Raw genomic sequence first — 15887 nt, forward strand, 5'->3', positions numbered from 1 at the left:
TCTGGACGGCGGATCCGGGGCGACAGGTGGCTCCTTCGCGGGGAAGCAACCGCAGCGCCTTCGCGCGGCACCTCCGCCCCTCGGAGCGCCGGTTCTGGCGAGGCTGCCGCAGCGGTACCTGTTCCGCCCGCCGCCGCGCAGCCTCCGCCCCGCGCAGCCCCCCCGCCGGGGCGGGCCGCTTGCCCGGCTGCCGGGGCGCGGAGCCGGGGACGGCCGCCGAGAGGCGCCGGGCGGCGGGGCGGGAGCCCCGCGGGGCCAGACCCGGCCCGGCCCCCGCCGCTGCCGCCGCCGCCCGGGAGGGGCCGGGCGGGGCCGGCAGGAAACCCCGCCCCGGGCAGCGCCCGCCGCGCTCCGCGCAGCCTGCGCCGCTCAGCGCCGCCGCGGAAACGAGCGGAGCGGGGCGGCAGGAACGGAGCGGAACGGAACGGGACAAGACGGGACGGGACGCGGCGGCTCGGCCGTGTCGCGCAGCCACGCGGGACCGCGCCGCCCGTGGGCCGGCCCCGCCGCGGGGGGGGGACTTCGGTATTTATTTTTTTTTTGGGGGGGGGGCGAGCGAAGGAGACGAGCAGCAGGTTTATGGTAATCACCCTCTCGGGAGCGGCAGCGGGAGGAGGAGGAGGAGGAGGAGGAGAGGAGCCATTTTGAACTCACTTCAAAGTTTAAGGTGGAAAAGTTGGAGCTCTCCAGCCCGCTGCCCGGGGACGGGGACGGGGCGCGGGGCTCCGGGCCGGCGGCGCCCGGGCGGCGGGGGGGGCCGAGCCGGCGGCTGATGGATGAGGGCGGGCGGGCAGCCCGGCGGGTGGATGGATTGTGCGGCAGCTCTCTGCCCGGCACCGCTGCCCGCTGAGCTCCGGAGATGCCGCGGCTGTCCGCCGCCGCCTGCCTGTCCTGGGCCGCGCTGCTCTGCGCCCTGGCGCCGGCGGGCGGCGGGGAGCTGCGCCCGCCCCGCGCCGCCCCGCTCCTCCACCTGCCCCCGGGGGCCGCGGGGCGCCGCGTCGCCGCCGCCCCCTCCGCCGCCGCCGAGCCGCCGGCGCTGCCGCCCGCCGGGCGCCTGAGGGCGGCGGGGACCGCGCCGCCCCGCGCTCCGCCCGCCGAGCCCCGCGGGCCCCGCGGCGGCGGGCCCTGCCCGCGGCGCGCCCGGCAGCGGGCGGCCGCCGAGCCCCGCGGAGCCGCCGCCGGCTGCGCCCCGGCGGCGGGGGAGGAGAGCGGCGGGCGCCCGGGAGCGCGGCGGGCGCGGAGCCTCAACAGCCCCCCGCAGTTCCAGCTGCCCAGCTACCAGGTCTCCATCCCCGAGAACGAGCCGGCCGGCACGGCCGTCATCGTGCTGCGGGCCCAGGACCCCGACGAGGGGGAAGCCGGCCGGCTGGCGTACTCCATGGAGGCGCTCTTCGACGAGCGCTCCAACGACTACTTCTCCATCGACGCCGAGACGGGCAGCGTGGTCACGGCCCGCAGCCTCGACCGGGAGACGAAGGACACCCACGTGCTGAAGGTGACCGCCTCGGACCACGGCTCCCCGCGCCGCCGCTCGGCCACCACCTACCTGACGGTGACCGTGAGCGACACCAACGACCACGAGCCAGTGTTTGAGCAGCCCGAGTACCGGGAGAGCATCCGGGAGAACCTGGAGGTGGGTTACGAGGTGCTGACCATCCGTGCCACCGACGGCGATGCCCCGGCCAACGCCAACATGCTTTACCGCCTGCTGGAGCCGGGAGCTGGCGACGGGGTCTTTGAGATTGACCCACGCTCAGGGGTTGTGAGGACCCGAGCCCCGGTGGACCGCGAGGAGGTCTCCGAGTACCACCTGGTGGTGGAAGCCAATGACCAGGGCAAGGATCCAGGACCACGCAGTGCCACGGCTATGGTGCACATCACTGTAGAGGATGAGAACGACAACTACCCTCAGTTCAGTGAGAAGCGCTACCTGGTTCAGGTGCCAGAGGATGCCCCGGTGAACAGCCAGATACTGCAGGTGCAAGCCACAGATCGGGACCGGGGCAGCAACGCCCAGGTGCACTACAGCATTGTGAGTGGCAACCTGAAAGGCCAGTTCTACATCCACTCTTTCTCCGGTGCCATCGACCTGATCAACCCTCTGGATTATGAGACTATTCGGGAGTACACGCTCCGGATCAAAGCCCAGGATGGGGGCAGGCCTCCCTTGATCAACTCCAGTGGCATGGTGTCGGTGCAGGTCGTGGACGTGAATGACAATGCCCCCATCTTTGTGAGCACTCCCTTCCAGGCCACGGTGCTGGAGAACGTTCCTCTGGGCTACTCGGTGTTGCACATCCAGGCTGTGGATGCTGACTCCGGGGAGAACGCCCGCCTGGAGTACAAACTCATAGAGATGGCACCGTCCACTGGTGGTGCCCCTGTAGCAGGTGACTCTGGATTTCCTTTTCAGATCAACAACAGCACAGGGTGGATCACGGTGGCTGCAGAGCTGGACCGAGAGACTGTGGAGAACTATCACTTTGGGGTGGAGGCCAGGGACCATGGCATGCCAGTCATGACCTCCTCAGCCAGTGTGTCTATCACTGTCCTCGACGTGAATGACAACAACCCCACCTTCACGGAGAAGGTGTATCACCTCAGGCTGAACGAGGATGCGGCTGTGGGCAGCAGTGTGCTGACCCTGACAGCAGTGGACAGGGACGTTAACAGTGTTGTGACTTACCAGATCACCAGTGGCAACACCAGGAACCGTTTTGCCATCACCAGTCAGAGCGGAGGGGGGCTGATCACGCTGGCTTTGCCCCTGGATTACAAGCAGGAAAGGCAGTATGTGCTCACAGTCACTGCCTCTGACGGCACTCGCTTCGACACTGTCCAGGTCTTCATCAACATCACAGATGCCAACACGCACCGCCCAGTCTTCCAGAGCTCCCACTACACAGTGAGCGTCAGCGAGGACAAGCCCATCGGCACCTCTATTGTCACCATCAGCGCCACTGATGAAGACACAGGGGAGAACGCAAGAATCACTTACATTTTGGATGATAACATCCCCCAGTTCCGCATCGACCCTGACACAGGCACCATCACCACCCTGATGGAGCTGGACTATGAGGACCAGGCCTCCTACACGTTGGCCATTACAGCCCATGACAATGGCATCCCCCAGAAATCGGACACCACCTACGTCGAGATCCTCATCCTGGATGCCAATGACAACGCGCCCCGCTTCCTGCGTGACCGCTACCAGGGCTCGGTTTTCGAGGATGTGCCGCTCTCCACCAGCGTCCTGCAGCTGTCTGCCACTGACCGTGACTCGGGCCTCAACGGCCGTCTCCTCTACACATTCCAAGGTGGTGACGATGGAGACGGAGACTTCTACATCGAACCCACTTCCGGAGTGATACGGACTCTGCGCAAACTGGACCGCGAGAATGTGGCTGTCTACAGCCTGCGGGCCTTTGCTGTGGACAGGGGCAGCCCACCGCTGAAAGCCTCTGTGGATATCCAAGTGACTGTGCTGGACATCAACGACAACCCCCCTGTCTTTGAGAAGGATGAATTTGACATCTTTGTGGAGGAGAACAGCCCCGTAGGCTCTATTGTGGCACGGATCAGTGCAGCTGACCCTGACGAGGGGACCAACGCACAGATCATGTACCAGATCGTAGAGGGGAACATCCCTGAGGTCTTCCAACTAGACTTGCTCAATGGAGACCTCACGGCCCTAATGGACCTGGATTATGAGAGCCGGACGGAGTACGTGATCGTGGTGCAAGCCACTTCAGCCCCTCTTGTGAGCCGGGCAACAGTGCACATCCGCCTCTTGGACCAGAATGATAACCCACCTGTGCTGCAGGACTTCCAGATCCTCTTCAATAACTACGTGACCAACAAATCCAACAGCTTCCCCTCCGGTGTGATTGGCAAGATCCCAGCTCATGATCCTGATGTGTCTGACAGCCTGGCCTACACCTTTGTGCAAGGCAATGAATTGAACTTGCTCCTTTTGGACTCCTCCACTGGGGAACTCAAACTCAGCCGTGATCTGGACAACAACAGACCCCTGGAAGCCCTTATGAAAGTGTCGGTCTCAGGTAAGCAAGCGTTCGAGGTTAATAAAGCGTGTAATTCTGTTTGTCAGACCAGTATGGGGGCATGGGCAGAGGTAACCCACTTGCAGTTTAGTGTGCAGCTTTCGGTTTCTTGAAGCAGCAATTTATCTGTGAAATTTTTGGAGAGGAACCACAAAAATGTATCAAGCCCATGTGCTGTGGATTGAAGTGGTTGAAATTGTTATGTGGATCACAAAAGTAAATAAATACGAGTGTGTGTGGAGAGGTATATACTCCCTCAGTTGAGGTGGTACCTTGGCTAAAGCTTTTCTTATGTTGCATAAAGGTAATAAATGATGTAACTTGCAAAGACAAAGGGAATGCACATGTGTCTGTAATGCCATCTCCCCTCTTTTTTTTCCCCTCTAAAACAAAAAAAGTTGAGATTTGGTATCTCTGCTTTTTTAGCAACAAAGCATGTGTATTCCCTTCTGCTATATACCGGGAGGTTTGGCTGGTAGATCCTTAGACCCCAGACCAGTTCTTGGCTGGTGTGGCCCAGGTGAACGTGATGCTGGCAGAGCTGTGCTGGCTTGCATTGCTGGCGTGTGTTCCTGTGGGAAATGGCGATGCTGAAAGAAATGAGTTATGGCTGTGTAATAGCTGTGTAACGCAGCTAATTGCACTGGCGTTGCTTTAGTAGTGCTAGGGGCAGATACTGGGCAAATGCAGCCCCCAAATCAGTGCTGTTGCAGGGAGGGAGAGAAGGGGAGAGAGAGGGATGCGTACTGTACTATTAATTTCCTTGGAGAATTTGTGTCTCTGTGTGAAGACTGTTTGATATGGTCCAATATACACTTTTATATAAGCACATACATGCTCTTAGGATATTATTCTTTTTCTGCTCCGTTGCTTGTTTATCATGGAATTACTTTTTATGCCTCTAATTGTGGCATCAGTCATGCAATGAGTAATTTCCTCTGCAGGTGCCACTCTATAAAGTTTACTGTGGACCTGATCCCATACTTCTGTTGACTTTCAAAGGTTTAACCGGGTACATTCCTCGCTGCCTCTCTCTGCAATCTAAAACTAGTATTTGTATTCTTTTTGAAAAAAAATAACTGAAAGTACTAGGTATGTAAAATGACATTTTGGGAGATGCTTCTCTTTGGATGGTTGTATTAAAAAAAGTAATAAACTGTGGCATAATCCTGGCAGTGCTTGTTTTGCTGAAAGTAGTCATGGCGTTCAGCAGGGCCTCGGGGGAGCGAGCCGTGCTCTCCCTTATGTTTGCAGGCTTGAGGTCCTTTTTGCTTCAGGAAAATGAAAGTGATATTAACTGAGCTGACTGAATTTACTGTGGTGCATCACCTGACAAACCACTCCTGGTTCATCCAAAATGCCAGGGGGCAGCTAATGTGGTAAGGTAGCTCATAAATGCTGTTTCCATGTCCTGTGAGGACTTGCAGAAAAAACAGACAGTTGCCTTGTGACCTTAAAGAAAAACATTTGGATTAAGGTGCAGGTGATTGCATGGTCCCTGTCTGTACCAGTAGCTCTTTATCTGGTAGCAGAAGATAAGAACTCATCTTGGAGCACAAAACTTGGAAAAGTTGTTTCGTTACACTAGATGAAGAGTGTGTTCAGAACAGAAAAATCGGTGATGTGAACTATTCCTTTCTCAGTCTAATGATTTACGCTGTTTAAGTGGATGAATTCTCAGGTAGGAATGAAGACCTGTTTTCTTAAGTAAGAGAGCTTAATCCTTAAGTAAGGAGCTTGATCATGCCAGCATCATTTTCATGTTTGCTGAAGGTGTGAACTTTGAAACTCTGCTGTGATGTTGACCAAAACTGGCTGTCTGCTTTTTGAAAGATATTTGAAAGATTATAGATTTTTGTGGGTAGGACTTTAAAATAGTTTTGACAAGCACTGTACTCCATGTGACGTTAATTTGGAGAAGTTCACACTCTGGAAATTGAAAGGGCAGAGTTTGGCAGTGTGTGATTAGTCCAGGAAAGTCTCACCTGCCTGCTTTCTCTGGTCTATCTGATTCAGTCTTTAAAAAAAAATGTCAGAGAAGCAGCTCAGACAGAAGTACTCCACAGGGTTATCTCTAAGTGTTGCAAAATACCTGCAAATCATCTGCTAAAATGACCTGCCAGTTAACTGAAAAACTGTCTATGGACTAGCCATTAACCTCTCAACCCAGACAAACACAAAGTCCTGCCCTACTCACAGCTGCTCTTCAGGTCAGGGAAGGATTGGAGCTCTTTCTGAACTTGGGGAATTTGATCTGTATGCGACTCGGAAGTAATACTGCTGCTATAAAAAAATCTTATTTCCACCTAGCGATGTGTTGTGCTGCAGAACCATGGGAGTGTGTGTGATGCTAGTGAGGAGCCACACTGCTCAACTGAATTACTTTGAGAGTTTGATACTTGGCAAAAACCAGCATTCTTTCACTTGAATTGGGGATTATTCAAATAAGCATGGTAATTTTGGCCTTCTGCTTATAAACAAAACTTTAAGAATCATGAAAACCAAGCAAATGGACATAATAACTTTCATAAAACCTGAGAACATCACACTTGGCATTTAAAACTTACTCTAACAGCGTAAACGTTATCAGAAGCTACATGGGATGGTGGGCAGCCCTGGGCAGGCTGAGCATGTACGTGCGTGGCTCTGCCTTTGCCCTGGTGTGGCGATACCTGCTGGGCTGTGCTCCCACAGCCGGTCAGGAACCGACCCAAGCGGAGGAGGGAGAACGTGGGTGGTGTGGATATTAGCATTTTGCTTTGGATCCAGAGGGAGCTTTTGAAGTCGATCTCTTTTGAAGTGAATCTCTCCGGGTGCCCCTCTGCCCGTGCCTGTCATGCAGAGCCGTCTGAGTGAACAAACCGGATCCCTTTTGGATGAAACTAATCCAGGGGTCCCTTAGAAAGACATGTTATCCTTTTTCTGTTGTACCTTCAAGGCTTTCCTACATAAAAGCAGAGCTTGGCTTTATATTCCCATGCCTGCACATTGTGTCATTAGGTTTATGTTGTTTTAACAACCGGGGTGAAGTCTGGGCCCTGCTCAAATCTTGCCCTTGCTTTCCAGGGAGACAGGATTTTACTCTGGGCTTCTGAAACAGGTGGTCAAGAGTCGATCAGCCTGGGATTTATTAGTGTTACTAATAAATATGGGACTTAAATTGACAGGCTCATTAAAAACTGTTACTTTTTGTCCACAGTGATGTTCATGATAATGTTAAATTGGTATTTATTTGGTCAAAAAGTGGGTTAAACATTGCTCAAGTCACAATGCGTTAGCCCGTGTTAAACATATACCACAGTCCCTGCTGGTGCGGGTGGGGGAAGGCCGGTGCTAGCCTCCACTTTGAACAAATGTTGCACAACTTTGCCTGGGTGTCACATTGCAAACGCTGCTGGCACCTGCTTGACTGTGCTGCCACAAGTAGTCCCACTTATCATCAACGACAGCTCAATAGATGTGTGTACAGACTCCTCTGGGAACCCAGCCTAATACACCAGTGCAGACAAAACCCAACCTGACTGGATCCTACAGCTTTCGAGTGGTCCAGATAAATGTAAAATACCATTATACAAAATAGAATATACAATTTTGGGAAAGTAGTGCTCCCCACGCAGTGAGGGATGGACACCCAAGTGTTTCTGAGGGCATGCAAGGTCAAGTATCACCTTTTACATTTCTTTGGCTTTTTTAATCTCCAGTGCCATTCAGTGAGGTTATTGACTATCAGCAAATACAAATTAAGATAGAGCTCATTTGTGTTGCAGTAAACTTTTGGGATTTTTACTCATGGCTTGGTAAAGGATCTTCATTATTATTGTAATTTAAAAGTCATTGTGCTAATGACCCTGGATCGACAGCTCTGTGCCTTCTCCATACAAATGTAACAGAAGATGCAATACTTCGGTTTAGCCCTTCTGGTAAAGGTAAGGCCACAGCTGTGCCTGAGATGCAAGGCATTGGGGGGTTGTTTGTGTGTGTGAAGAAGATCTGAGGTTAAAGAGGAAAAAAGAAACTCGAGGGAGAAGACATCTCTGTAAGCACAGGGGCACCTTTGGGTGCGGAGGCCAAGCACGGGGCGACCACCTGGGATGTGGGCCAGGCGCCTTGGCAGCATCGGGATGGGCCCTGGCCTCATACCCATGCCTTTGGGGAGCAGAGCGGATGGGGCTGCTGGGGCCTTGTGAGATTTGTGGGGCAGATCCGCAGGGGAACTGGTTCTTGTAGGAGCAGTGCTTCTGGCTGCCTGCGAGGACTTGCTTTCAGGGTCAGCAAGAGCAATTAGCACCCGAACTGCTCTCTGTGGACCCCCCGCCCCCCGGGAAACACATTCCTGCAGGTGGCTGCGGTGGGATCCCTGTGGGTTGTACAGTTAGGAGATGATGGAAACGGAGGGGTGGAGGCTCCTCTCACCCTCCTCCTGAGAGGTTGCAGGGCTTTTGCAGGCTGGCATTTCCAGGGACCTTGGGTGCTTGCACTTCACGCATGCTTCCTGCATTAAGGCAAGGGAAGAGAAGGGAGCGGCTCAAGGGCTGCAAAGACCAGGGAGGCAATGATGAGGGACCTCGTTTAGAAAGATGGTGTGATACCACGAGCTGTGGTATTGCACCCCTAGTTGTTACTTGGTGCATTAAGTAAGACCGAAGTGAAAGATGACTGATAATGGTTAGTGGTAGTGGTTTTGAACATTTACATTTATTTTCCTAAAATAGCAAATCTAGAGTAGTGACCATCATTAGGGTAGCTCCTGGATCTGCTGTGGCTACCTAAATCCTTTATTGCATCCATATAGATTTTATATTCTAATCTATTCTGTAGGTGAGATGTATTTTAACTGTGCGTCCCTCCAGCCTGCAGGAATGTGACTTTCCCTCTTCAGCTGTATGATCTGTTCCAGCCGATAAAAGCTGTGGCTGCCTTGTTGCTTTCCTGTGGGATTCCCTTCCACTTCATCCCTGGATTTCATAGGAGTGGTGTATTTTTGTTTCAAAAGACAGGAAAATGTCTATGGCTATGAGAGGAAAATATTTAGTGGAGAGCTGACTAACTTTTTAGTTGAGATAAAAGATATCTTCTGCATGTAAATAAATAACATAGGGAGTTACCTGCAGCTCAAGCTACTGTAAATAAGCAATTTCTTTGCTAAAATGGTGATCCCTAGTAATAAAAAAATGTTTACCACAGCACTGTAAAATGTAAATGAGCTGTTTTATCTCAGATAAAAGCTATTCTGTCAGTCAGCTTCTTTCAGAAAATGCTACTATGCACCATAGCTATCCCTAAATATGTTTGTTTCTCCCTGTTTCTGTCTGTGTGAAGGCTGTATATTCCCATTTTTTTTTACACAGTTTTTAATAAGATATTACTACCTTAGTATGTCTCAGTGGTTGAAACATATGCAGATCTACTAGGCTTTACTTGATAATAAGTCTCAAGAGAAAGAAATTGAATTTAGGGAAGTATGATGGTGGGATTACCTGGAAAACTTTTTTGCCCTATTTGCAAATTATTTGCTAATGGGGAGATAGTTGTAATAACCATTTTTTAATTGGATTAGTAATTGGTTTTGTTTTTGTTTTTTTTTTTTTACTTTTTAAGCTTCAGAGTGTATTAATGAATTGATTTCCTTGATGTATTCCCTTGTTGTGATTTGCTTCCCTCTTAGAAGTTACTGAAGTGCTCTTACTTCTGACTTGCACTTGCGGGTTGGGAAGAATCCTCTTCTGTTCTGGTCACATGTTTGCTTGCAGTTCAGAATTGGTTTAGGCTGGGGTTGCGGAGCCTGCTGCAAACTTCCAAATACAGAATAAACATTGAATTGTTGTCAAGGCTAATGGCAAAAGAACCCTTTGTTTAGAATACAGGAACAGTTTTCTAGGTTTGGATGTTAGGATGATAGTAAACCCGCAGTAGTGGTGGGGAAAGTAGGTGATGTTAAGCAGTGGGATTTTATACTTTGTTATCTCCAACATCCCAAGTGCTACCTGAGGAAGTGGCTGGCTGCTGATAAAGTGTATAGTTTTACATTTGCTCATCAAATGGTTCATTTTCCTTCAGTGTATATACTTAATATCTTGAAACTCCCTTTCATTGTTGACTCCCATCTTTGAGCTGAATAGATTTTCTCAGACATCCCATGACTGAGGAATATAATGCTGGGTATGACATTAGGTGAAAGTAGGTAGTGTGCTCACCACTCTTCTGGTAGGATGCTTGCTGGTGAGACCCTTAGTAGATGCTTGGATGGGAATCCTGGTGTCCCCACATTTCCACCAGTCTGGTCAGAGTGTAGCCGTGGTGTCTTCCAGCATTTTTAAGGAAGGGTTGGGGAGACTCATCTGCGGTCTCCTGCCTCCTCCTCGGGGTGTGCCACAGGTCTGCCAGACACCCCTGCAGCTGACAGGCCGTCTCCAGTGTTTTGGCTGGCTGGGTGCTCAGGGTTCATGGGTTCAGGGGCATGTGATAACACGCAACACCTATAATGGTGTTTACAGTTCAGCCAGATGTGTAGCTGCTGCATACATTGGCATAGCTGAGCTCTCTTTCATCTGGTTATTTTGGGTACAGACAGCAATGGCTGCACAGTAGCATGGGTTTGGCTTGTGGTTTCACTGGGTCCCTCGATTCCCTCATGGGTCAGGCGAGACTGATACAAAGAGTCCGGGAACGTGACCACTCTAGAAGTTGGGAGCAGAATTACTTTCTGGACAGAAAAAAAAGCAAGCATGAAGCAGAAAGCTCTTCTAAACCTACATGCTACAAATACCTTTTCAATATTTAGCAGTGTAGGCAACTCTAGCTGTAACGCTCATGCATGGAGGATGAGTAAGGGGAGGATCAAGTGTCAGACACAAGATCTACGCTTTCCATCCCTTCTCCCTCTCTTTTATAAGCCCTCAGGATTTTGAGACCCAGTTGGTGGGAACAGACTCTCTACGTTTGAGTGCTTGAGGTAACAACACAACTTACCTGCTTACCTCAGTGTTGGCTATACAGGATTTGGGCAACTGTCTCTCTTGGCTTCCTTTGGCATACTGACTTGTATTTCCAAAAATATCTACAGACAGTCTTTAGGAAACGTAGGAGGGTTAGAAGAGCTGAAGATATTCAAATCAGATCTAATGACCCTTTTTGGCAATCTTCCATGTTATAGTTTTTCTGTCCTGGTTTCTGTGGGAATGATGATGTTTTTCGGTAAAATAGTACTCCAACTACTCTGACATCTACTTTGCCATGTAAGAAACAAGTATGGCAGTGCTGTCTTTTATGAATGATAGGCTTTTTTTGTCGCCTGCTCCTTTTTTTAAGGCTGTTTGGTCCAAAGATTGCATAAATCAGAGTACAGAACAAATTGACGAGGGACTCGGTTCTTCAAAGCCTTGTTCACAGTCGTTGTCCACTTGAAAGCAAGAACATCTGAGACCTGATTAAGTTCAGTTTTGCCACTTTGTGTTTCTGTGACAAGTCACAGTTTTATTATTTCTCCCCCCCCCCAGTGAAGCTCTTTTTCCAGTGCTGAAAAACACTGAACTATTTATAGATGCAACACAAGTTTCCAAATGGGGCAGGATGCAATCTTCATGGAAAATTTTGAAATCTGCCATTGAGCGATCTGTTGATTGTTTGGCGAGATTTGCCTAACACCTTTTTTATAAAGCCCAGGTGCATACACTTTGGCTGAGATTTCATTGCAATGCGTTGATTTTGTTGGATTGAAACAGTGTTATTGAAGGTACTACAGCTTGGCTCTTATGGTCAGATTTGTATCATCTACCATGATCTGCCCAAGAAATTTGGTATCTCTTCAAAGGTGGTCATGTAGGTTGTGGCCATGATCGGTTGATAGGCATGAGGGCAGTTGGTTGGAGACGCCAATCTCGCCCCACAGATTACAGAGGGAACATAAAAGACTGACTTGGGCTAGTTGCCTTGTTGTTAGGTGGCTAAAGTTCTGTGGGATGAACGCACCCTGAATATGTGCCAGGACGGAAGGGTTTGTTTTCTTTTGTAGCAATGATTGTACTTATTTCTGTTACAGCAAACTACCTGTAGTAACAGGCTTAGCAGACTAGATGGAAAGGATGGGGGAGGCTATAATGTGCAAACAGGAAAATGTTTTGCGATGAATAATGTTAGGAGAGACTTTAAATATTGTCAAGAGTTTGAGTGAATGAAGGGGGAAAATATGCTTTTATGGGGATTTGGCATTCAACAAAGAAATAAAATTTTAAAATACTTCAGAAAGATGATCTTTGCACTTGAAAAAAAAGCGGTTGGACAGAAAAGTAGGATTTGCTGGAGAGAAAGAAAAACTTTTGGACTTTGTTTCAACAAGTCGTTAATGCTCCTAAGCTGTAACCACCTTCGTATTTATTCCAGTGTTTACACTTGCCAAGCACAAAAAAAGCAAATAAATGAAACGGTAAACCTGTAATAAATCCTCAGGGGACCACATAATAAACATAGACATGTTATGCTTATCAAATACAAAGGAAAGTAATCTGTTTTCAACACCATTGCTGAACGCATGATAAATGCTACATTCTGTCAGGTCTCCAGCACTTTTGGAAATGATGCATCTGGTCAGAATATTTCAGCACTTTTTGAAGGAGGGAGAAGGAGAGGCCATCGTTAATAACCATTGTCAGCACAGCATCTCCTGCCTGCTATGGAGTCTGTGGGCTAGATCCAGTTTCAGGGAGAATCAAAAGCATCTGGACCCCACCAAAAAGGGCAAATCAGGGACTATATTATCAGATTTGAGTTTCACAGATGTGATGGCCAGCACCTAGCAGCCTGTCTTTGTTGTTAAATCCCACTGGGCTGTTAGGTTTGGAAGCAAATGTACTCAAGGTGATTCTGTGTGGCTGCCATGCCACCAGAGCATGCATCATGTGTACAAATTTTGCTGCTGGATTGGTTGGGTTTGCTCTTTCCTTTCACTAGTTCCAGATCAGACGCCTTGACCCTATTCAAAAGTGATGTTAACAAGTCATTGAGTTTATTGGATCGAATTCCTGTCACAGCACTTCTGGACTTTCCAGGAACCAGCCCAGCCCAGCCCCTCCTTTACTTGTGTGTTTGCAGCAATGTTCATGCTGGATCTATTTCTAAATAGGAGACCCTTTAACATCCAAGCTGTGATTTTTATTTTAAAAATTTATTTATTCATTTATTTATTTAGCTGTCTGAATTTAATTTAAATCATGTAAAAGCTGTCCCATCCTAGTACATTGCTTGTTTTAGCAGGGTGTGATTGCCAGACTCCAGACACTGCAGGCACAGCTCAGCATGGTTAGAAAGAGGCATTTGTCACCTTTCACAGCATAGGTCCAGTAGAGGACTTGTATCTAACCATCAAATGCCACAGTGCCTCATTTTTAGGTGCCTGTTCCCTGCAGCGGTACCCTCTTTTAGGCAATTAAGTGTCCTATAAAGTGGGAGTACTTGAAATACCATCCCGCTACAGCTTGGGCACTTCACTCAGCATAACGATTAGGACACTTAGCGAGGGCAAAGATGGGCTGGGCTCCAGCCCTTGATCTCAAAGCTCTTACTGTGCTATACATTAAAGAGGAGCCGAATAAGGTACAGAAGCTGTTGTGGGACTCACATTTCCCATCTCCCGGGTAAGTGCCATAAGCTACAGGGTCATGCTCACACTTGGAGGGCGCCAGATAGGAGGCATTCTGGCTCACGTTGGTGTATGTGGGCACCTCCGCTTCAGTTGAGCAGTGGTGTGGGCAGTCTGGCTTTGGCCCTCAGCTTCTGGATTTGGTTTAGGTCATAATAAAAGCTGGATCGTGAACTGTTCAGGCCATGTCAGGACTAGGTTAGTTCTGGCTGTAGCTGGGGACTCAGCTCTTCCCACCTGGGAACTCAAAGGTAAAATAAACAAGAACCCTGGGGCTTCCCAGGGACTACTTTCCTATTGATCAGAGCTGATTTGTTTGTCTTCTGGCCTTAACTATTTGTAAATGTATTTTACTTTTATGTGGAGCAGCCCCCAGATGGGCTAAAGGCTCAGTTATGGAAGGATTCACGGGCTCAGACTTAAATAGCGCTGCTAAATATCCAGAGTTCAACCCATCTTTGCCTACCGTTTAATCCTCTTTCTCACTGCAGTTTGCTGTGATGATAGACTTGCTAGTAATTACCAACATGTTGCCGCTCGTTGCTTGGATCGTGTGGCTTTTCCCGCAATGTGCTCACTGACGCTACAACTAGCCGACATTGTCCTGACACATACGGTAAAGGTCTCTTGCAGCAATGACTGGGTCGAACTGTCCTGTTGGTTGACTCAGTTTCCCTTCTCACGGGGTGTATTTCTGATGTTGGCCTTCTTTTATTGACACAGCGTAATTTAGCAAAGTGTGCTCTGTTGCTGAGCTCTCCATCTGGCAGATAATTGCCTGCTAGTTTAAATCCCGTCTTAACTTCAGTTTCTTGAGATCACAAAACCTGCTGATGCCTTCTGGTTGGTTTTGCAGAAGGATTCATTACGAACTAAAGTGATGTGGGCAGATTTCTGTGAGTTTTTTGGAATGTTAGGTAAGACAGGTTAACTTTTAGGTCCTGCTTACTCACCCAAGATTATTCTGCACTGAGTTTGGAAATCTAACACTTGGGTTTGTTGACCGAGCTGCTGGCAGCAGGTGCTGGTTGTTTGCACAGGATATGTGAAGTGGGAGCCATGGGTACATTTTAGGACCTGGTGGATGCTGCAAGCTTCTTACACAAAACATGCTGGTGTTCCTCTTTCCTTCTTGCTTATCTTCTTCTCCCATTTCCCTTCGTGTTCATTGGATCTGTTTTGCAGTGAGGTGCTGCATCTGCGGAGTTTGCCTGCTGCAAGTTTGTACAGGGCTGTGTGCAGCGGAGATCTCACGGGGGCTGCTTTTGTAATACCTGCTGTAAATAATTAGGATAAACACCATACATCGACTGACCGACTACCCTGTCAGATAGCCAGATAGGAACGGCGGCACTGGGGGCCGCCCCAGGCCTGGCTGATGGTGTGTCCACCAGGTGCTGGGAGCCGGCTGGCGGTTGCCCACCAGGCACAGTGCTTGCTGATGGTGTGGCAGCATCCTTTTTCACTGCCTTCCCTCTTGCCTTTGGGGAGGCAGGGCAGGTTTCTCATCCACCCTTCACCCTTTTCTGACCACTGTGTTGTTACTTGCTATTAGGTGGGTGCATTGGCCCAAGGCGAGGGGCATGGTCAATCCTGTCCAGGGATGCCCTGTGAGATGCTCCTGGTGAACTGGTGACAGCCATTGTGTCACCCGTGCAGCCCATGCACTCCCAGTGGCTGTTTTGGGTTGGGACCTCAGTGGTGCTGGCTGCCAGGTGCAGCTTTCAGAGGTTTTGCAGCCATAAATCCTTTGTGCCTCTCCTTGCACAGGGTCTTGGGGGCCATGGTATGAGGTGGTGACAGTCCCACAGGGGTTTTGCTGCCTGACACAGGCAGTTGTGGGATGTCTGTAGCTAGCCCCAGGTCACAGGGCATGCTGCACACTGAATGTCAGTGCTTGTCATCTTTGTAGTCTGTGGGAACAACACCTGTACCCATGAACTAGGAATTTGGCCCAGTTTGGGTGTAGATGTTGACTATATTTTTTTCCTATCTCTTGTGACAAGTTGCAGTTGCCTTTACTGGCTGGTTCCTTCATGCTTCAGCTCCCTTATGGCTCAGCTATTAGTGGTGTCTGGGACTTTATTTAGCTTTAAGAGGCTTTAAACTAAGAAATTCCTATTTACTACCAACAGCGTTGATGGACATGACTGATTAATGGCAATAAACTCAGGTGAGAACTGAGAGACAAG

The 15887-nt window shown here is 49.7% G+C and overlaps 1 protein-coding gene across 5 annotated transcripts in view; it reads left to right on the plus strand.

Annotated features, from left to right (window-relative positions):
- The first annotated feature begins 561 nt into the window (after nucleotides 1-561).
- The window catches only part of CELSR1 (cadherin EGF LAG seven-pass G-type receptor 1), a 177011-nt gene continuing 161685 nt past the window's right edge, over nucleotides 562-15887 (plus strand). For 4 of the 5 annotated variants that reach the window (XM_074827728.1, XM_074827727.1, XM_074827726.1 and 1 more), the window contains exon 1: nucleotides 1300-4061. In XM_074827728.1, coding sequence (XP_074683829.1) covers nucleotides 1379-4061 — 2683 coding nt within the window. In that variant the 5' untranslated portion in view covers nucleotides 1300-1378. Of the gene's footprint in view, nucleotides 4062-15887 lie in introns of all 5 variants that reach the window. The other variant, XM_074827725.1, reaches the window with a different exon arrangement.

The sequence above is a fragment of the Strix aluco genome, chromosome 5 (genome assembly GCF_031877795.1).
Source record: "Strix aluco isolate bStrAlu1 chromosome 5, bStrAlu1.hap1, whole genome shotgun sequence".
NCBI classification, from domain to species: domain Eukaryota; kingdom Metazoa; phylum Chordata; class Aves; order Strigiformes; family Strigidae; genus Strix; species Strix aluco.